Source organism: Triturus cristatus, chromosome 11 (genome assembly GCF_964204655.1).
Source record: "Triturus cristatus chromosome 11, aTriCri1.1, whole genome shotgun sequence".
NCBI classification, from domain to species: Eukaryota; Metazoa; Chordata; class Amphibia; order Caudata; family Salamandridae; genus Triturus; species Triturus cristatus.
The window spans coordinates 148,315,418-148,338,494 of NC_140594.1; the positions used below are offsets into that span (position 1 = coordinate 148,315,418).

Here is a 23,077-nt window from a genome sequence, read left to right on the forward strand (position 1 = left end):
CCATGGCAAGACTTGAGCCTCCGAAGAAGTCGACTCTTGGTAAGTCTCATCTTCCTCCCCTTCGCCTGTCCCGAAGTACAGGTCCTCTTCCTGTTCATCTCCAGGTTCAGGTGTGTTAGGCGCTTCGAATTCCTCGACGCCCTTTCCTGTTTCGGGTGTAGTCTTCGACGGTATGCTGTAGGATTTTAGCTTTTCGTCAAAGTCTTCCTTGCGTTGCAAGATGTTAGCCATTTCGGCCTCGAGCCTCTTTCTTTTCTTCTCCATCTCTGCCGAGTGATCGGCTTTGAAGGCCTCAACCTTCCTCTCAGGGTTGTCGACGTCGAAACCTGTCTCGGGCCTTCGCCTTTCGACGTTGAGGCCTCTTTTTCGTGGCTGCTCTTCGCCGCCTTTCCCTTGTCTTGGGTTTTCACCGTCTGGTGGTCCTTCTCCGAGGATCCGACGGACTGTTTGTCCCTGGGTGCAGTAGTCGACGTCGAGTGCTTCGACGGCCCTGCTCCTTTCAAGGACTTTGGCTCGCCTTTGCGAGTATCAGGGGAGGGTTTAGTGTTCGACGACTCTTACCTGTTTTCTTTTCAACCTAGACGACCACAACGTCTTCTGGTCCTTCTGCTACGTTGTCTTCCTCTCCGCTGGAGAGTCCCAAGTCTCGTAGCAATGGGGGCGTTCCCTGCCCCTGCATGTTGTAGTTCGCTCTTCTCTGTCTCTCCCTTACTCTGAGAGTCTTCGGGGTGGACGCTGCACAGGCGTTGCAGTCCTCGCTTCGGTGGTCGATCGGCAGGCAGAGATTGCAAACCGGATGTTGGTCCTTCTGCGCGTACTTGTGGTGGCAGTTTGCGCAGAATTTGAACGGAGTCTTGTCCATCACCGCGCCCAGGGAGCCCCCTGTATGTGCATTCTCCTTCGAAAACGTCAAATTCTTCGAAGTTCTCTGAACTGTAGTTGAGTTTCATCTTACTTGGTCTCCGTTGTCTTCTCCGGTGATCTATTCCGATCTTTCGTCAATTCTGCTCTCCAAAGTTCTTGGAGCTCCTTCCTGTTGATCCAGACCCAACGGCGGAAAAAAGAATCTGAAGATGGCGACCAAAGGTGGGAAGCTTCCGGAGGAAGTGCGTAGACGTCACGAAGGACACCAAATGGTGGTATGTCGACGCCCAGCTGGGCCACGAAAAAAAAAAACAAACAAAAAAAAAAACTACAATTCCGGACCCAACCACTAGATGGCGGAATAATGCACAGCATAGTGAATCCAGAAAGATTCACGCTGCAAAACTTAGCCTTGCACTTGATCCTAGACAGGTGGACTAGCAGTCCCAAACATGCTGCATTATTAATAGGCAATTTATCACACTTGTGTATGTTTCATCTTTAAATAAATATTCACTTGATCTTCATTAAAGATTCAGGTTGAGAGTTGCATTTTTGTTTTTATCTTGCAGAGAAGAGCACTGCTGGCCTACACATCATGCTCAGGAAAGGGGTAGATGAAGACATTCAAAATACATTCTTGCTAACCAAAAGTTCATCAAAATAAATGGCAATTTAACAATGACACATAGTGGGGATGCAGGGAGGTCAAAGGAAGTTGAAGAGAGTAACTAATAAACCAAAGAATTGATCAAGACAAGTCATTGCTAAACAGCTGCTCGAACACTGAATCAACTAAACGAGATTTGAGATAAACTAAGTTGAGAAAGTTAGGCTTATCAATCAGTTCAATCTGCGTATTTGTTATGCAAGATAAATAAATTTAATTAAAATCAGGCTAAAGAGAATGCTATAAGACTGACACTCACCAGTAGGTTTTACTTCGGTATTGAAAGTAGTACATGTAGCAGCCTGTAGAGGAGTCCTGTGCATAGAGTGCTTCTCGTTTCTTTGCATCAGTAATCTCGATGAGATCACCATGGTATTCAACAACAAATTCCCCTCGATTAAAGTCTCTTGTGGCAAACACTCCTCTGCCTTTGCCATCAATAAAATCAATCTGTTTGAGCAGGAGAAAAGACAACACCTTCTTTCCATTAAGAGTTCACCAGTTCTCAAATACAGACAAAGAAACCTTCTAAATTCAATTTCATCCCCACCAAGAATTGGTTTAGCAGCAAAAAATGTAAAACCACGAAATAAAACAATCGAAAGCCTTTCAGTTTCACCGCAGCCATCGAAAGAGTAGTAGACATTTTATTTTTTTAAGAACAGAAGTATTAGAAATGCAAGTCCTGCGCACCCACATCATTAGGATATGTAGAGGCCAGATTACAGAAATAATATAAAGGGCTGGTGAAAATGAAATTGTAACTTAATTACATAACACATTTACAGTTACAGAAAGGACTTGTCAAAATAAAAAAATAAATCAATCAACTTTTGGGGCCAGATGTAAGACCCTTACATTTTGCGACTTGCAAATTGTGTCGCAATGCGTCTCGCAAAATGCAATTCCCAGCAGTGTCTCATACACTGTTAGCAATTCCTAATGGGGTGGAACATTGCCTGCCTCATCAATATTCATGATGCAGGTGCTATTTAAGACCCCATTAGGAATGGGCATTACTTACAGGCATCGTAGCAGACCACCATGTTTGGGAGTGCTTTTTTAATAAAGCAGATTTTTTAAATTTTTTTAAATGCATCCGTTGTTCCTTAAAGGAAAACAGGATGCATTTAAAAAAGAAAAATTAAACGTTTGTGTCATTTTTTTTTAAGGGCAGGTAGGGGTACATGGGACCACAGCCTGCACTTAAAAAGTATTTAGGCATCCATTCACAAAGGGAAAGGGTAATGCGGCCGCAAAACAATGGTACATTCCATGGCGACTCGCTATTACGAAGGGACGCCCCTTCCTAATCGAGAGTGTCGCAAACGCTATTTTGCACAATAGCGTTTGTACAAGCCAGGACCCTTTTTTTGCTGTTGCAAACGGGTCGATTGCCCGTTTGCGACTGCAAAAAACAGTCGTACATCTGGCCCTTGGTACTCTAACAAAGCAAGAATTATAAGCCAGTTTTAGGATAGCTAAGTTAGCTAGAAGACCAAATCCCCACAAACATTAGTAAAAGGTGCAGTCCCTTAAGAACTCATTTTTACAGATTCACGAAATAGTGCAAAGAGTCCTCTTGTGGATAATGTGCAGGTCATCGGCCCCATTGTTAGATTATTTTCTCACATGGTAAGTAAGGATAGAATATGCAGCAAAGCGATGTATAGAGAGATGTCCATGCAAAAGAGGAAGAAATGAGAGACACTAACAGCCACAGCGTCTGGAGAAGAGGGTGGGTGCGTGTGACAATTGATGGACGGAATACAGAACAAATCAAAACATTCACCCCAGTCAAGAGATCTGGGTTAAATCCATCATTCTTTTGCCCACCATGCCACTCCAGTTTAGACCTGATCATATGCAAATCAGTCTTGACCCTATGCCTCATGGGAACAGTCCAGCCTAAACTGCCAAGACCGGCCCTACCTGGACCAGAAACAAGCATCCTAGGACTGGTTTTGGGGTTACAAGACTGATTTGGATATAGCTGGGTCTGAACTGAGGTGGCAAGGTGAGCTAAAGCATGAAGACAGATTCAACCCAGATCTGTGACTGGGGATGGGTGTCTGAAAAGTTACAGCACTCCGTCCATCATGTCCTTGTGAAATGACACCACTACAAGCCATGAACAGGTGCTTACAGGACAAGTAACCTTTTCCATTCAAGGCATGTGTGGCTGTAGAGATCTATGCTGTGCATAGAATATAAAGCAGTCCTCCCAAAAAGCGGTAGCTAGCCTGCAGCAGATTGACAGAGTACAGAGCACTGCCTGCCCAACATTAGCTTGTTGGGGGGCTAGCACATCCACACACTAATGTTTTGTGAAAATGTGTGGTGTAGACCAAGTAGCTGTTTTGCATATCTCAGCTATTGAATAGCTCAGGATGCTCCCCAGGAAGGCCATAGAGACTCCTTTCTTTGGAGTGGAGTGGGCTCTAGGGGGAATGGGGCGAGTCCTCTTAGCTTCAGCATGGCATAGCATAGCATATCTGGATGCATCTAATGGTCCATCAGGCAATGGCGTATTTGGATAGAGCCTCCCCTTTATGGGGTTTGGAGAAAGCAACAAAATGAGTCTTCCTAATGGTTTGGCTCTGTCAACATAGTACATGAGGGCTCATTTTACATCCAAAATATGGAGAGCCTGTTCCACAACTGAATCAGATTGTGGGAAAGACACAGGAAGTTCAATGGCTAGTTATGGTAGAAGTGAGAAACCACTTAAGGGAGGAATATGGGGTTCGTGCAGAAGCATTCATCCAGGGTTAATGGCTGAAGCTCACAGACACGCCAAATTAAGTGAGAACAACCAGAAATGCCACATTCCAAGAGAGAAACTAAAGGGGCAGGTGTGGAGGTGCTCAAAAGAAGGGCCCATGAGTTTTGTGAGTACAATGCTGGTATTCCAAACAGGGGTCGATTGGGGGAGGATGGGGGTAGTGATTACCCCCTTGACATAATCCATAAAGGCTTTAATGATCGGAATCCTGAAAAGAAACATGGGTTTTCTATTCTGAAGGTAAACGGCCAGGTGTAGTTGAATGGAGATGAAGGCTAGACCAGAAACCTGCAAGTGGAGTAAGTAGCAGATAATGTCCTGCACTGTCAAAGGATCAATATCTTGAGTGACAGTAGTACACAAATCTCTTCCACTTGGCCGCATAGCAGGCCCTAGTGGTAGGTCTGTATGCTTCTTTGAGAATGCTTGATGCATTCAGGTGGCAGATTAAAGGTACCAGAATTCTATGACCTCGGGAGCCAGATCACAAGGTTGAGAGACAAGAGGTTTGGGTGCCCAATTTCTCCATGGTTCTGCGTGAAAAGGTCTGGCCTGTTGGGAAGCCTCTTGCGCGGCGCCAGAGAGAGTTCGAGCAGAGCACTGAACCAGGACTTGCAGGCCCATGGGGAGCCACCAGGATGAGAGTGAGGGATGTCTGCAAAAGCCTCCGAACCACAAATTGAAGTAGAGGAGGCAGAGTACCAAGGGGAAATATTCCTGACCAAATTATCCATAGTGCATTGCGGCCGACTGTGGGTGTGGAAACCTGCAGGTAAAGTTTGGGCATTTGGTATTTTCTGCTGTCGCTAACAGGTCCATTTGTGGGAAACATTCATCGAAAGAAGGAAGGTTCACTCGTTGAAATTCACAAAGAGCCGCGAGCTAGGTTGAAGCCTTACAGCTATCATGCCGGGAATCGCCGCTTACCACGAAGTGTAATACTTATTACCCACTGCCCATCTTCCTATCCTTTGTGTGCATTATCACCGGGACCATACGAGTGTTTGTGTATATATTTGTATACAAATAGAATTTGTAAGATATTTAATTACATTCCACATTGATCATTCTTCTTCTCCATTTGTGGGAAACCCCATCTATGGAAGTAGCAGAAAAGGACTTGCGGGTGAAGTTCCACACTCGTGGACTTGTTGCCGCATCCTGCGGAGGTCAGCAATACAGTTATCCATGCCCAGAAGGTACTCCTCTATCAAATGGATTTTGTGGCAGAGAGCCCACCGCCAAATGTTCTGGGATAGCTGCGAGAGTTGTGGATTGTGTGTACCCCCATGTTTCTGAAGAGACTACATGGCTGTCATAGTGGCTGCCCGGATACGAACAAACTTGCCTATCAGGTGAGGTAGTAAAGCCTTCAATGATCGGTTAACTGCTAGAAGTTCCAGGTAGTTTATGTGGAGGCCCTGGTGTTGGAGTTCTCACTGTCCCTGGAAGCCAGATTTTTTTTTTTTTTTTTTTTTTTTTTAAGTGTGTGCCCCTACCTGTAAGGGAGGCATCTGTTGCAACGGTCCTCTGTGGAACTGGGTCGAGGAAGGCCCACCCCTGCAAAAGGTTGTTGGTGTTCAACCACTGCAGAGAGCAACAAGTGCGGCGGCCAATCTTCACTAGATCGTTCCAATGACCCTCCACCTGAGACCTCTGTTCCACTAGGCATTCCTACAACAGGCGCAAGTGCAACTTGGCAGGGGGCGATATCGCAATGCAGGATGCAAACCTGCTTAGGAGGCGCATGACTGTTCTGACCGTGAATTGTTGATTTGGTTTGAAAAGAGAGAGCAGTGTCTGAATGACTGGATCCTGGCAGGGTTGGGATAGGTCATGCTTGTCTCAGAGTTGAGAATAGCCCCAGGTCTGGAGAGGTTCAAGGTGGGATTTTGTGGCGTCGATGGTAAACCTCAATTGGTGAAGGTATATTGTGATGAGTGTTTGGCAGTACTGGTGGGTGGCACTCTTGATCAGCCAGTCGTCCAGATAAGAGAAGACCTGGATGCCTGGTCTGCGCAGGTATGCAGCGACCACCGCGAGGCACTTGATTAACACTCAAGGTTCAGTAGTAACCCAAGAGGAGCACTTTGAGGTGGTAATTTGTTTGCTAACCACAAACCTGAGATATCAGCGAGGAGCCGGATGTATTGGTATGTGGAAATAGGAGTCTTTCAGGTAGAGCGCAGTCATGAATTCACCTTGCTGAAGAAGCGGAATGACATCCTGGAGATGGACTATATGGACATGCTCTGAAAGGATGTATTCATTTAGGGGCCGAAGGTCCAGAAGGGGCTTGAGGGAACAGTCCTTTTTCGGAATTAGGAAGTACAGCGAGTACACTCCCTTTCCCTGCTGATGGTGGGGGGCGGGTTTTATAGCCCCTTTGAGAAGGAGCGCTTTGACTTCTTCTTTGAGAAGCCTTTGGTGTTCTGGGGAAAGTCTGTTTTGGGGTGGGAGGCGTGGAAGTGAGCTCCAGATAACCATGTTGGATAATATCTAACACCCAATGGTCTGAGGTGTGCAATATGGGGAAAAAAACAAAAACCCTTGGTGTCCCCGATCGTTGTTCGGTAGTCATGGGGAGGAGAGTCCAGGCAGGGTTTGTTGGTGGTTGCCGTTCCTGTTGGGGACCCACCTCTACCTCTAGAGTTGTTGCTCCTGTGATAGGGTGTGCGACGGAAGGAGCCGCAGGGAGCAGGTGTCTGAAGTGCACCCGTTGCCGCTATGACTTTTTTTTATCTTTTCTAATATTTGGTCTACCTGTGGGCCAAAAAGATGCTAGCCATCAAAAGGCATTGTCAACAGGTTCTGCTGAACTTTTGGCTTGAAGTCAGAGATTACAGAGCCAGGCGTGGATGCATGGGACGGAGCTTGAATTGAACCCCCCCCCCCCCCCCCACCCCGCGGTGTTTGTGGCATCTAGGGCACAGCGAATAGAGGTGTTCGATATCTGCTTGCCCTCAGAGACTATTTAATGTTTCCTCTTTCTGTGCTCCTCTGGGAGGTATTGCAGGAACTTCTCCATCTCGGCCCAGTGGGCACGATCATACCTTGAAGGAAGACCGACAGAAGTGACGATAGGCCATTGGTTAGCCGATTGGGAAGCCACCCTTTCGCCAGTCCAAAAATGTATATCTATTTTTTTGATCCAGCCTAGTTATGACCCTGGTTCGGACAGGGTCCTTGAAGGTGTCAGGCGTGTGGCGTAGCATACTATTTAGGCATCGGCGGTACTGAGCAGAGCGGCGAGTGGAGAAGAGGGTCGAATTCCTCTAGGGGCTCCGTTATAAGACACACCTTATGAAATAAGGCAGCCCTACCAATGTGTTTCTAGAAGGATGTGGAATCGTCGGGAGGATCAGGCAAGATACAGGTCAGGGTCTGTGCTCCCCCCTCGTCGGTTGCTGTACTCATGGACTGCTGGGCCAGCAGCAGGTCCTCAATTGTCAGATCAGGGCCAAGCGGTGAGCGGAGGACAGGCTCGAATTCCTCTAGGGGCTCAATTTCCAGATCAGAGCCAGAGCTTTCCTCTGGAAAGAAAGCCTCTTCATCTGCAGCAGACAGTGGAGGATGAGGTTCCCTCTCAGTGTCCTCGCAACAGAATTGACGATGTGCCAGATGGTTGAGAAAAGTCTTTTTGAAAGAGGATTGGCAGGCATTGCAGACAGCTTTGTTGTGCCTGGGCGACAGGCACAAATTTACAGACCTGAAGGAGATCGGTCTGAGGATTGCGTGGCAGCGAGTACAATAACAGAATGGTATCCGCTCCATCACAGTCGAGGCATGGAGGAGAGATGCGACCGAGAGATGAGTAGGCTCCAAAGGGCGAGGCCCGGGAGACTGTGGTTTGCCCTGACCCCGCTCTACCAAAGTAACCAAACAAACATCCACCCGAGACAGAAAGTAAGTGAGGCGCAATCGAAATACAATACCAACAGAGGGAAGAAAACCGTGTGAACCGAAAAAGAGCACCGCAACAATGTCGGCCCTGAGCACACATCTAAACCAGACAACTGAAAGAAAAACTAACAATGGAGTCGATGACTATGCGCATCACCAGCAAGATAAAGTCACACTACCTCGTGACACTACAGAATTCTTTGAGGAAAAACAACTTACACACATCCGGGCCCAACACCAGATCGCAGGAGTATGCACAGCACGTGCATCTATAGTTGCACAAGCCTCAAATATTAAGAGATCCAAAAAAGACCTGGCACTGGAAAGTTAAGAAACCAGGAGGCTGGTAGAAAAACATTTGGGATACTTAAGCAGAAACTGCAGTAAAGGCATAAACAAAGAAAAAACAAAATCAAAGAGAGAAGTAGGAAGTGCATTGAATGTATGCCTGTGCTCAAAGTTGTATTTTCCGTAGCAAAGGAGCAGTAAATGATAGCTAAATTAAATCTCTCTTGTCTAATATGCCTCCTTTTACTGGATTTTTCTGCAAAGGTGTTTTAAGAGAAACATTTTATCAGCCTTTCCTTATTAAGATCAGATCCAAAGTGAAGAAAAAAAATATGAAGAAACAAAATGCACAGGAAAGTGCTATACGTTTTCTTCTGATACCATAATTATTTCTCCTTTAAATTAGGTTAATGGATTATTCAAAGGTTGTTTCCCTTTGAAACAAATACATGTTTACAACCATATGTAAAAAGGCAAAGCAAAGGTTCTATCAAGCCGGTGGCCTGGATTTTGAATAATACCCAGACATAAAGTACAGCTTCCTTAGACACTGGTAAAAAGGTTTAAATAAGCTGCTCCACAAGTCTTTCCAGTTATGAAAAAAATATTCCATTGGACCTGCAGTGTGGCTGGAACTCTCTAACCTCTCTTCTGGGAGGTATGTTTGAAACAGCTTGTGGTCGGTTCCTTACAAGTTGTTTAATACATCAGCGAACAATCTACTGAATGCACGAACATCATGCATGTTTTTGCAATGATGTCACAGAGTATACAACATAAATGGACAGCCATATCCTGCAGATGAGGTTTGGGGGCACATGCTCACCAAACAAACCTAAGAATGGATTCTGGGTGCTTTTAGGCTGCACACATGTTCATGCACTGGCAGTCTGCAGAGACTAGAGTATATGTTGTAATAAAACACAGCTGGCTCCTGCTCACATTGAAGTTAGTCATGAGATGCCGAGACCTGTGCCGAAAACCTTTGGCTTGACATCATGGGGAAGCTGCGGACAAAGAAGGAGCTGCGCATCCCGGGAAGAGGGCGGGGGGTGGGGGGGGAAGGGGGGGGCGGCAGGAGAATGTACCCAATCGTTAAATCCATTCAGTCATTCTATCCTGATTAAGCTAGAAGAATTCAGCCATGTTCTGCATCACAAGATGGTCACCTCCTTACTGCTAGTATATTCTGCAGGTCCAAAAAAGAAATCCGGTTTTAAAATTAAAAACTAAAGTGGACAACAGCCTAAAAACTTTTAAAAACAAAACTAACAGAGGTAGATCACTCTGAAAAACAATGGCTTCGGTGTGCCAAAGGATTGGTGTTCCAAGTCACAGTGCACCTGCAGTGGATTTTTTTTTTCTGTTGTCGCTCAATGCTATTATTCTGTTTCCCCACTGCGATTACGAGAGGTCAGCCCAGATTGACAGAAAAAAAAACACAATGGCCACTACCCCACGAGCCACCTACACCCTGTGTTTCCAGCTCCGCAACTGCCCTGGAATTTTTGAAAGCCGGCACTGCTCACCAGGAACCGGTAAGATGCGACTAGTGAGCAGTGCGCTTGCGGGCCTGAGCAGGAGCAGTGCTGCAGCTGGTCTGGGTTTTTAAAACAAGATCTACCAGCTTCAAACTGATGGAAGAAAATAAAATCCGTAAAAAACAACAACAAAAATAGATAAAGTGCTACACTTTGCAACTTCTCACGACCTTAACCTCTTCAGTGCCCCGCCCTTTCCCCGCCCTGTGCCGGCCGTTGCATTAGCAGGCGGGGTTCATGACGAGATAGTCTCGTCATGGGCACAGCGCAAACGCGCTCCACGACGAGACCATCTCGTCATGGGCACTGAAGGGGTTAATTAATGGCACATAATTCAGTAACATGTTCAAGAAACAGTAGTCCACTAAGGTATCATTCTAATATCAAGTATTACTATATTCCATAAAGAGAACACTGTAAAGTATGAATAGGTGTAATCCCTTACATGTACACAATCAATATGCCATTAATGGAATTTCTACACAGCGCAGGTTTCAAGAAAGTGTTAGACATTATTCTTGCATAACAATTTAATTCCAAAAGTTTATCATTTTTTGCAAAACTTTTTGCAAAATGTACACGTTTTTCCAAACACTTTTTAGCAATTTCTTTTCACAAGATCCAGTGCTCACAAACGTGAAAGGAATATGCAGAGATAAGTGAATCAAATTGCATCATAGATAAAAAGACGTAAGATCCTGATCTTTCCATTATTTCTTCGGTTTGAGGTTGAAGGAGTGGGGTCTATAAACATCTATGGTAGACGGTGTTCCGACTGCAGGTCAGCGAGTTCATCATCGTGACAGGGAAGTGCGTAGCCAATAGCTAGATGGGTCAAGATGTAGCGTGGTTAATCCTAGTTACCACCCCAATGAAGAATTAAAGGACTTCAAGTCCAGAAGGGGCTGCTTCTTAATGGTGCCCCGTTCACGAATCCAAATGCACGAAATGGCTCCCATTGTTTGCCAGGATCGGGTGAACTACAGTAGAAAAGAAAGCGCCCAGACTGGACTCACCAGGATAGGCGGCAAATGAACGCGCGCGTAGAATCAATTGGCTCATCAGGAACCAGTAAGAGGAGACCGGTGAGCAGTGCGCTCGCGGCCCAGAGCAGGACCATTGCTGCAGCCGCTCGGGGGTTTGTTTTAAAATAACCTCTACCAGCTTCAAACTGATGGAAAAAAAATAAAAAGTAACAAAATAGGCAAAGTGCTACACTTTGCAACTTCTCACACCCTTAATGAATGGCCCAGAATTGTGTAGCGTCATGGGTTAACCAACAATCTCCTCGGCCTCACCAAACACATGCGTCACCAAGCAGGCCAGTCATAATCTTCCGATGAAAATAAATATATAGATCAAAAGATATTTCAAACTAAGGGTGCATTTTACCTTCATGCCTTCTTCTGTACCGCTTTTAATTAATTCATCTATTCTTAGCTTTTCTTCAGACTTGAAAAAATGTGGGGAAAAAAATAATATGTTATATTAACAGTAAATGTTGTCAAGCATCAACGTTACCAATTCACAGTGAAGAAAAGCAATTAAACCGAGTATAAGAAACACAAGTGTATCCTAGGTGTGCAGTAGACTAAGTTGAGCTTTCAGAATGTCTTGGTTCATTTTAGATCCACGAGGGCTCGCATAACAATAGGTTTACACGGGTTTCGTTTTATTGCACTGCCTGCGGTCCGGAGCTGGCTCATACCTGTAATTCTGCTTTGCTCTTCCTGCCACTTCTTCTGACCGGGAAGTAATCTGTAACCTTTCGATTCTGAGAATGTCTTCCTTGAACCCTGGAGGATGAGACTGGAAGCCTGGAGGGAAGGAGAGAACACACCATAAGGTATGGAAGCACAAACAACAAGGGAGAACAAAATGAAGGTAGTGCCTATAAAAGCCTTGCATGTGAAACAGACCACCACCATACTGGGTATAAACATTGTCCGCAGCAGATGCTTTTCACTTTTGTTCTCTCACAATGCAATGTGTGTGACTAGACGGTCAGTTGTAGTCGAGATGGATACAAGCATGCTTTTTAAACCGCTCCTTGCAAAACAGTATCATGGATATACACAAGGCAACAAAGTGCTTCAACTTAAAACCTGTTGCCTGGCACTCCGGGTGACAGGGCGTTGTTGGATGTGGACTGTCATGTGGGAGATGTTGCTGTGTAGAACCATGAGGCGCTATGCAGTGTGAGAACACGGTCCTTTTAGGGGTAGCCAGTATCCAATATTTAAGACTGGCATAAAGTACAGCCTGCACTATGGTATTAAGTGACAAGACTCAATCCCTTGAGGCACTGTGAAGCAGTCACCTATGTGTCATGTAGCATTCACCTAGGAACAACTGACTAACTCAAGTGAGCACTGTTATGCATTCTGCTACAAGCCGCATGACACCCACCCAGAAGGACGGAAAGTGCAACTAAAGTTTGCGAGGGCTACTGGTAACCACCACAAGCAACCAAACACTCACCCAGCGGAAGGAAGACATGGGCTGCTTTTAGAAATGGTCAGACACATCCAAGACAATCCAAGACGTTACAGTAATGACTGAGGTACACCCGGTAGAGTAAAATTTGTCCCTCGCTGCAGGTACAGATTTGGCAGTGGGGCAAAGGAAATCTACCATCAAATGTCTCCAAGATCATGACCTTAAGGGGTATCCATTGCGGATTAGTTGGGGTCCCAAATTTGGAGTCGGAATAATTCCAGGCAGTTCTACAAAGGTCTTTCACTATGTGATAGAAGCTAGGCAAACGTGAGTGGCTAGTCCTCGCCTCCGGACAGGGGAGTGTGAAGATCCCATGACCAGGCGAGACACTCAATTACAGAATGGATCGAAGCAGAAGGCTGGATGGGTCAGAGCTTCCACTAGCTAATAGAAGTGGGTAGGGTGAGAGACAAGCATAGTCATCCTCTCGGAGAAGGATTAGACGTTACACCTTCTGGTAATGGTGACTGCTCTTGGACTGCTTCAACTATCTTGTCCACTGGTCTTGCCGTGGCTGTTTGAGAATCCAAGATTGCCCCAAGGAATGTTTTCTCCTGGTCTGGGTTCTGTGACTATTTCTCTTAACTGATGGAGAACTCTAGTGCAAGGTTTGTACCACCTTGTTGATGTTCTTCCTGCATTGGCGGTTTGTCTTTGCTTTCACCAGCCAGTCGTCTATGTATGGATAAACGTGTATTCCCCGTCATATGAGGTGTGGTACTACTGCAGCTAGGCATTTTATGAACACCAGTGATGCCGATTTTATTCCAAATGGTAATACTTTTAATTGGTAGTGTCCTGCTCACTACAAATCTGAGATATAGTCTGTGGCCTTGGTTTACTGGTATGTGCAGATAGGAATTCTTGAGGTCTATGGTCGCCATGTAGTCCCTTTTTCCTACGAGAGGAATGGCCACTTGTAGCATGGTTATCTTGAACCTTTTCTTCTTTATAAACTTGATTAGTGACCTCAGGTCCAGTATTGGTTTTAACTTTTTGGTTGGTTTTGGTACCAGAAAGTAGTTGGAGTAAACCAACGCCCCCCCCCCCTCCTCCTCCCCATGTCATGCTTAACAACTCGTTTTTTCTGTTATAGATGTAGTTGTTAGGTCTATTTTTATCCTCTATCTTTGGTGATGTTGTTGGAGGCGACTTAACTCCATGCAATAGCCATATGTTATGATTTGTAGTATCTGTCAGAGTTAATCTTCCCTCATCCTTGCAGGACTCCTCAGATTATTCATCCTACTGGTGACTTATAGAGGAGGGTTCCTTGTGGGCAGTCACTTGGTACTGTGGTTAAACCCCCTCTCCCTACCCTAACCCCACGCCCCCTTCAGTGTTCCTCTCTTCCATGGTCGGGAAAAGGCTGGGTGGAGCTTGAGCAGAACTGCTATTGTGGTGTGGTGGTGGGCTCACTCCGCTGGCTGCTGAAACCTGTGTCTAGTTCCAACTTTCTTCTTTGCATTTCGACATTGATTCAAAGGAATTTTTTGATGTCGAGGTTTGGTACCTCAATTTTCGGCATCGATGCAGAGTACATGGTTGCATGGCTCCTTTCGCTAAGGCTGTTCTTTCTCTGGGCCATGCCTCCTTGAAGGTTCCCTTGTACTGTAAGGCCCCTATTGCCTTGGCGGTCTTGTTCTTTTTTTTATACACTGAAGCAGTTAGACTACTGCCTCTCAAAATAGGCTGTCTCCTGTGAAGGGCATATTGATTATGGCAGACTTCTTGAAACCAGAGATTCTTAGCCAAGCGTGCCTGTGCAAGGTTGTGACTATGCAGAGCTGTCTACCAGCCAGGTCTGCTACATCCAGCATGGATTTTAGGCATGCAACAATCTTGCCCTCGTGCAACACTATGCTTGCCCTCTTATTGAACTCCTATGGGAGATGTTCCATTAGCTCCTCAATCTTGTCCCACTGTTGGTGTGGATATCTATTTAGCAGGGCATTTGTGCTGGCTATCTGCCACTGCATAGCTGCTGACCTTTCCATTTTTCTGTCTACTCTCTCAGGAGGTGGTCCTGTAGACATGGGTGTCTGCACTTTTCTGTGCTGTTACCACGATAAAGAGTCCGCTGGTGCATTCCGCCTACTAGTTGTAAGGTGGGTCCTTTGAGCAGTGATACTTTCTCTACCTTTGGTGTTATTGCCTTCGCTGCAGCTGGTTCCTCAAATGCATCCCTGACCTGATCCAGCATGCTTGGAAACATTGGGAGAAATTGGTTTCTCTTTTGTTCAGGCAGTAGTGTCTTCAGGATGAAACATTATTCTTCCCCCAGATGTACTCCATAAGATAAGTGCTTGCAGCCCTCTTTACTAATGTGTTGTATGCAGTGATGTCGTTCGATGGTGATGGGTTTGATGGGCAAGACTCCACACCTTTGTCTGGTGAGTATGCATAAATGTTGTCAGTCATCCGATTCATCAGTTTCCCCTATGTAAGAGACTTTTCTTTCTCTGGGTCAAAGAACTACTCTTCCAATTCTTCCAGCAACACTTAGGTAGCAGGGTGTTCCAGCTCCCATTTACTCAATTTCCACAATATTAACCTTTTTTTTTTTTTTTTTTTTAAATGGAAGCGCTGTAACCCTGCAGGGAGTTGTCAAGTTCCCTCTTTAAAATTGGGATAAGAATTCTGCCTTGAGTAGCTTTCTTTTCCGTTCTACCTCTAGCAATTTTCTTTCTTCATCTAGTTCCAAATCGCTTCTTTGCGTTTCAACGTCGATGCCAAGGAATTTTTCAATGTGGAGATTGGGTGCCTTGATGTTTCGGCATGGATACAGAGTGGCTTTACGATGATGCTGGGGACAGAGTCTTCATGGGACTGCATCGAGCTGGCTTTCCCAGTCTCCCTCCCATGCCGCTCATCTTCTCTCTCGGTTGAAGCAGGTTTCGCCACTATCGGTGTCCCTGTTCTTGTACCCATGTGGCTTCTCAGGCTTCACTTTGCCACCCAGCATAGAAGATTTCAGCATCATTGTCGGTTTCCTTAAGTCAGAGGTCCTCGGCTCAACTGTTTATAGGATCTGATGGATTACCTTTTGTCAGTCTTCCTCCTTCAACGCTTTCTTGTGGCTCTAGTCTGTCTGGTCCCCTGTGATCTCCTAGAGTTCTGGCTCTTCCGCTTTGTTCTCCTCTCTCTCTAGAATGTCTTCCTTGTTGCTCAACAGGCCCAGATCTTTTGAAGACTCTGGTTTTCTCTGCGGTGATTTAATCACATAGTGTGCACACCTCTGCTTCTGTCTTGCCCTGATGGTCTTGAGCAAGAGCTCTGCGCACACAATGCAGTCCTCAGCGCTGTGGTCCTAAGGGAGACAGGTTACAGACCTCTTGCATGTCATTCTATGCCCATTTGTGATGGCACTGGAGCAGAATCTAAACGGGGGCATGCTCCATGCCGCCTTTTCATTCTCCGACAAAGCAGTCTTGATGCATCGGTCTTCTCACCTCGGTGATTTTCAATGTTTACTCTGTGTCCTACGTTCTATCAGTCATTGCCAATCCAGAACAGCACCACCACTCTGGTCATCGTCCACAACACCAAAATTGCTTTTCGCCACCCAGCAAAAGACTTTTCTAAACATGTACTCACAAGGAGCTCCCTACTATCCATTCACTAATGCACTTGTGCCGCTTCAGAAGAATGAAGCAAAACATAAACGCAACTACAATACTACTTAAACTAATTAAAAGATAACACATAAATAGCCTATTTCAAAACAAGAGCACAATTCACTTACTTCCTCCTTGCTGTTGATGCAGGTTTTGCTTTGATGGAAGTGGCGGGTACTGCACTTATTTTAACCGCTGGCGGCAACACAACATCCACTTGTTTTTCTGTTGAGGTTCCTTTTTGGCCATTGTGCATGGGCTCGGAGGAATTACATCCTTCTTTATCTATGGATTTCATTGCAAGTGCAGCTGTGTTACAAGCATTTCTTTTTTCTGTGGGGAAAAGGGGCAAAAATAAAAACTTGAAATGTCTTTTATTTTGAAGGTTTTATATAGCGCGAACAAGACTCTTGCGAGTAACAGAGCGCTTTACAAGACATAGGAGGAAAGCAAGAAATAGCATACCCAGATCTATTTGAAAAAGTTACACAAATCTCAAAATCGTAAAGAATAAGTTAACAGAAGGTCGACTATTGAGTGTAGAAACAGCATACGTAAGAAATACAGAAAACAGTTATAGAGTTCACGTGAATTCAGCCATGAGGACCGCTTTCACTTCTTTTTTTGAGGCAGAGGAAGGGTTCATTCTGGTTTCACTGGGCAAAGCATTCCAGATCCTAGGAGCCATACCAGAAAAGGATCGGTTATAGGTTTTTTTTCTTGGAAAATCGTTGTGGTTTTAGAAGAATACTCTTGGCACTCCTGGAGGCTCTGACGCCCGCCGAGAGCACCAGTTTCTGAGCTAGGAAGTGTGGGGTGTTGTGGTAGAGGGCCTTGTGCGTCATACAAGCGATTTTCAGATGGATTCTGGCTTCAAATGGTAGCCAGTTGAGGGCTCTCATATCAGGGGATATGTGAGAGTTTCTCTTTGAACCCGTGATGAGTCTCGCAGCTGAGTTGATCGTGGCACTTAGCGGGGCCGTCGATGACCTTGGGAGGCCACATAAGGTTACCGCCCCAAATTCCACGCAAGGGATTACTAGGGCTTGAACCGCTAGTTTGAAATCTTAGGCAGGCAGAAAGGGTTTCAGTTTTCGCAGGGTCTTCAGGTGGAAGTTAGCTCCTTTTGTGGAGGCGATGATATGTTTCTGCATCTTTAGGTTACTGTCAAGCGTAACCCCTAGCGATTTTGCAGAGTCCACGACGAGAGGTTGTCCATTAAGGGCTGTTAGGTGCTTCATCCAATCCAGGATAATGGGAGTTTTGTTAGGGGGGAGAGATGAAGAGGAATTCCATTTTAAGGGAGTTTAGTTTCAAATGGTTTTCGGCCAGCCAAGTTTGGGTTTTTTGTAGTGTGGAGTTGAGGGATTTGATGTCATCAAGTGAGTGGATCTTGATGTAGATTTGGGTGTCGTCTGCGTACATGTGGAAGTGTATCTTGGCGAGGCTGAGAAGATCGGTAAGTGGTTCCATGAAGAGGTTGAAAAGGGTGGGTGAGAGGGAGGAGCATTGCGGCACTCCTAAAGTGACTGGCATGGGGTTGGAGAGGGATTGGTTGACCTTGAATCTTTGTGATCTATTTTGGAGGAAAGAAGTGAACCAGTTAAATACAGTTCCAGAAAATCCCATTCTGTGTTTTAAGAGTTCGAGCAAGTTGTCGTGTTTGACGGTGTCAAAGGCTGATGACAGGTCAAGTAGGATTAGTAGACAGGCTTCGTTTTGGTCTAGGATTTTTAGCGCGTCGTCTAATACATGGGTCAAGGCTGATTCAGTGCTGTCACCTGCTCTGAAGCCTGATTGAAATTGGTTAAGTAGGTTGAAATGATCAATGTGGCGGTTCAGCTGTGTGTGAACGCATTTTTCCAGGAGTTTGGCTAGCATAGGAATGTTAGAGATCGGACAATAGTTATTTGGGTCCGAGGGGTCCGCAGTTGGTTTCTTTAGGATAGGCGGGACCTGACCTGATTTCTGGTATGGATCCTTGAAGGAGGGACGCATTAATGATCCAGAGGGGTAGTAATAGAGGAATGAAGTCTTTTAGGAAATTAGCCGGGAGCAGGTCTATGAAATAATTGGAGGGTTGCAGAGAGGTTAGCTTTTTTAATATGGTGTCTTCACTGTAGGTGTTGAAGTGGGACCAAGTTGCGTTGTTTTTTAGTTTAAATTTTGGGAGATCATTAGTTTGGGCACCCGCCAGGGGCAGTGATGGGTTCTTTTTCAAGTCTGAGACGGCTAGGAGGTCTTGGGAGTAGATCTGATTTAATGGATTCCGTCTTAGAAGCGAAAAAGGAGGCAAATTCAACACAATTGGGAAGAGATGGTGAGATAGGGTTAGCAAGACTTGGCAGGCTCTTGGTCTGGGCTTTGATAAAATCAAATAGCTTTTTGGGGCGGTTCTTGGCAGGGTCTAGTTGAGACCTGAAGAAGACTTTTAGATTTTCTGATCTTTCTAAAGCATTTCTGGAGATTCTAAGGAGCTTGAGGTGGTCAGCTGATGGGGCGGCTCTCCAACGGTGTTCCATTACTTTAAGAGAGCGTCTGTCTTCGTTTAGCCTCCCATCATACCACGGTTTTGATTCTTTTGTAGAAGTTCTTTTCAATTGAAGCGGGCCATTTTGTCTAGTAGGTTGTTCATGGAGTGAAAGTAGCGATTGGTCAGCCCCTGTACATCAGCAAGGTCTTCGGGGGGGGACAAAGGTGGCTTGACTTAGCTGATGCAATAAGGTCAGAGCCGACGTTTTTTCAGGTTTCTCTTCCAGATCTTATTTCTCAGGGGTTGTGTTGGGAGCTGTTTAACATTTTCCAAGACTTGGAAAGTAATGACATGATGGTCAGACCAGTCGCAGGGGAGGATCGAGTCGAGCTGAGTGGCGTCAACTTTGGAGATTATTAGGACGAGAGTTGCACCTTTGTCGTGTGTAGGGCTGTTACAAATTTGGTTAAGATTAAGGTCATCGAGGAAAGCTTTGAGGCTGTTTACCCCTGGGTCGTTCTGGTCATCCCAGTGCAGGTTGAAGTCCACCAAGAAAATTTGCTTAATTTTGTTGGCTGTCATTTGACGCTAGAATGTCCATGAAGTGTTCTATGAATGGGAGGTTATCTCCAGGAGGGTGGTAGAAAGTGTGTAGGGAGCATAATTGTTTGTTGTTGTTGAAGTTTAAGCATAGGTATTCGCAAGAGGGTAAGGTGGGGGCATTGGAATTGGTCACTGTTAGGCTGATCTGGTGTATGCAGCTATCCCACTGCCTGGCCTGTCCGTTCGGTCTAGTCTGGTGAGGTCATAGTTAAGTGGTAACAGGATGTCCATGATGGAAGTAGATGTTTCCATTAACCAAGTTTCCGTCAGGATCAGAATGTCAGGTTCGTTAGTGATAAGTAGGTCAGCTATATCAGCTGCATGTCTAGAAGCAGATCTGCAATTCAGGAGGATACAGTTTAGACTCCGCTTGATGGATACTGTGGAGGGTTCGGTTGAGAGGGGGATTCTAGTGAGGTTATTTTCAACAATGCCTCTGGAGTTGTGTCTGGTGGCTCTGTATGTGTTGATCGGAATAGATTGTATTCGGGAGTCTGTATGTGCGATAACTGGGAGTCCAGTGCTATGTGGAGGGTGAGGTAGCTTGTAAAAGCGAAGGAGGGCCCTTAATTCTAAATCAGATAGAGGGTTTAACAACCTGATTGGGCGGGATATGTCATTCGGGTGCAGGACAGTGCTCCAACGTGGGGACCCCTGGGAGCTTGCAAGACGATGATGGGTGCGACAATAGTTCTTGGAGTGTGTGGAAGAACTGTAATCCTGTGTATAGCGAGTGGGCTTGGATGGTTGTAAAATAAGGTTGTGTACGGTTCGGATGTCCGATTTGATTTGTTGAAGGTCTGATAATATCTGGTCAAGACTGGGGTCAGGCCAGGTAGTTTCCTTATTGGAAGGGTGGACCGAGGGAGTAGGCGGGGTAGTAGCCTCTTCATTGTCATTTGATGAGGAGTCGAGGTTGGGGAAAATGCATAAAGTTCTATCTGATTGAATATAAATGGGGTGGGGAGTGAGGAAGCCGGAAGGGGAGGGGACTGAGAGACATCTATGTCAGGAACAGTGGGGGTATGGGTGGGGCTGACGGGAAGATGGAAGGTGCTGGGAGTAAAGGAGAGGGGGAGGAGAGGTAGAGCAGGGTGAAGGGTTTGAGAGACGGCTATGTCGGGATCTGTGGGGGTGTAGGTGGGGCGGATGGAAGGTGTTGGGAGTAATGGTGATGGGGAGGGTGGGGGCAGTGAGAGTATTGGTAGAGTTATGGAGTGAGGCGGTTCTAAGGCGGAGTGCGTTGTTAGGTGGGGTGTCGTTGAGGTCTAGAGTTATTATCGGAACAGAAGGGGACAGCTGGGAATTCTGGCTTACTTCAGGATCCGGATGGGAGTTGAAGATATCGGAACGATTGGATGGAGAGGAGGGGTGTGTTAGAGTGACTCTCTCCTTGAGGAGTGGAAAAATGTGATCAATCAAGTTGAGGTTGCGGTCGGTTGATTGGATGAGGATGATACCATTATTATAGATATGGACGGTGGCTGCTGCATTAAAGAAAAGGGAGGGTAGGATGGGTAGTGTGAATCTGTGCGCTGTTTTCTTCATGAGAGAGACCCTAAAGAGCGCGAGAAAGGCTTTTCTCCATTGCGCTCTTCTTTTAGTGTAGAAGATAATGTCGTTATTAATGAGCCCTTTGTTCATTGAGAAGTATGGGTCAGTGATTGGGGTTTCACGATTTTAATAAGTTAGGTTTTAAACCTTTTGCTGCTTTTAAAAAAAAAAAAAAAAAAAAAGGTTTGGGGGTAAGTGATGGAGTATGTGAAGTTACCGGTGCGCTCCATAGTTTAGGTGGCACTTGAATAGCGTGGGATAGTGGGATAGACAGAAGGGGAGAGGTCTAAGCACTATGCTGCCCTAAAGGGGGAAAGTGTAACGGGGTTGTGAAGAGATGCTGCCCTTTCGGGGAAAGAGAGACAATGTTGTGAGAAGAAGTCAGACCAAGAATGGCTGCTTTGTTAACTGGCTAGCGTGGAGCTAGCAAGGAAGTCCTCTTTCTGGTTCAGATAAAAGAATCTCATGGGAGGCAGTCCTTTCTTTGTTAACACCTGTTAGAAAAACACTCCCACACCGGAAGGGTGGTGGTGTTCTCCCAGACATACACTGTGGTAGCTTGGCTCGAGTGGTCAGGGATCAGGCACCATGCTAAGCATACGTCATACCCACACAATAACCATGCATGCACCCGTTCCAAAAACGACACTACACCTTAAAAATTATACTGAAAATATATCTCTTTATCTTCTTTTCTCTTAGTTGCTGATTAAATAAATAATAAGACAATCACAGTACACAAGGCTTTTCCTGTGGAAGGGTACGTCAAATAAATACTATCTTAACGATTCAATAAATAAGGTAGATCATAAATAATCAAGGCATAAATATAAGTGCATTACATAACAGGCAATTAAATATTATGAGGCAATAAATACTGCGAGACAATAAATACTGTGAGGCAATAAATAGGATGAATACAATAAATACAGTGCTCTCAATAAATAATAAAAGCCAACAGTGACACTTGAAAATCAGTTCACATTCCTGAGGTACTATGGGATGATTTGGCCCAATCCCAGCTTGTAGAGATTTGGATGGCCTGAGGGGTGTACTACCTGGCTTGGACAAGGCTGAGGCCTAAACTGAGGTAGATCAAGGGGGAATCTAGAGATCTGGCTCTCCCACACTACACAACCCCTCTGTATTAGTCTCAGCTCACCCCTGGCACTATCAAGCTGGTTCCAGCACCTCTCTAGCCTCTAGGATGGTCTTTTAGGGCTTCACAGGGCCTTAGGCGCCCTCTATTCCACTTCCTGCCCTTTTTATGAAGTTCCGACGCCGCCGGAGTCGTGTCGACGCCGGGAGGCGGTTCCGGTTCGATGTCGGCGGCCTCGGTTCGATGACGTCGGGCGGTCTTGGCTCGATGTCGACTTCGGGCGGCTCCGGTTCGATGACGACGGGCGGCCTTGGCTCGATGTCGGCTTCCGGCGGCTCCGGTTCGATGACGACGGGCGGCCTTGGCTCGATGTCGACTTCCGGCGGCTCCGGAGTGCGATCTCCACTCCCGACCTCCGGTGCTCCTTTCCTCAGGTTCCGGCGACTCCGGAGTGCGATCTCCACTCCCGACCTCCGGCACGCTTCACCTCGGTCTCCGGCGACTCCGGAGGGCGGACTTCACTCCCTAGTCGACGCCGCACACTCGACCTCAGGTGACTTCCTCCTCGACCTCTGGTGTCTCCACGACCTCCGTCGGCGCCCTCTCTCGACCTCTGGCGGCTCCGGGTACGACGTCTGCTTTCCAGTCAGCGCCGCTTCTCCACCTCGGGCTCCAGGTCTCCAGGCTTCTCGACGTCGGACTTCAGGAAGTTACCAGTAACCAGGTCAGGAACTTGCTGTTCTTTACTTTTAAGGCCTGTTCCGGCTGTCCAGGTCCTTAAGATGGTTTTTCTGACTTTCTCCCACACAGGGCTCCAGGCTGGGCTCAGTCAGCAGGGACTAGTATCAAGGGTGGGTTTCTGGACCCCACTCCAGGCACAAGTTTCCACCCCTGTTGCCTCACTCCTTCCTCCTTCAGTTCTGTGCTCCTCTCTCTTCACCAGTCAGGTGTCAACTGCCAACTCCAACTGCCAACCTGGAGATGCCTTCCCAACATTCTAAACCTGCCTCACACTGTCACAGGGTTCTGGAATGTTCTGGAAGGTGCTGGTAGGTTCCAGTGATGTCACAGGTGACAATGGGTGGCCACCATTTTGTGCTCCAGGCCCTCAGACAGAAGTTCCAGGGGTAGATAAAATGGCTCCCTGAATCTGCATCAATACTAAAAAGTCTGGTGGTTCC

The 23,077-nt window shown here is 46.2% G+C and overlaps 1 protein-coding gene across 5 annotated transcripts in view; it reads right to left on the reverse strand.

Moving 5' to 3' along the window:
• KMT5A (lysine methyltransferase 5A) overlaps window positions 1-23,077 on the reverse strand; it is a 78,797-nt gene that overhangs the window by 22,878 nt on the left and 32,842 nt on the right. For all 5 annotated transcript variants that reach the window (XM_085636449.1, XM_085636446.1, XM_085636450.1 and 2 more), the window contains 4 exons: window positions 16,296-16,500; window positions 11,760-11,868; window positions 11,444-11,503; window positions 1,794-1,984 (listed from right to left, as the gene is read on the reverse strand). In XM_085636449.1, coding sequence (XP_085492575.1) covers window positions 1,794-1,984; window positions 11,444-11,503; window positions 11,760-11,868; window positions 16,296-16,500 — 565 coding nt within the window. The remainder of the gene's footprint in view (window positions 1-1,793; window positions 1,985-11,443; window positions 11,504-11,759; window positions 11,869-16,295; window positions 16,501-23,077) is intronic.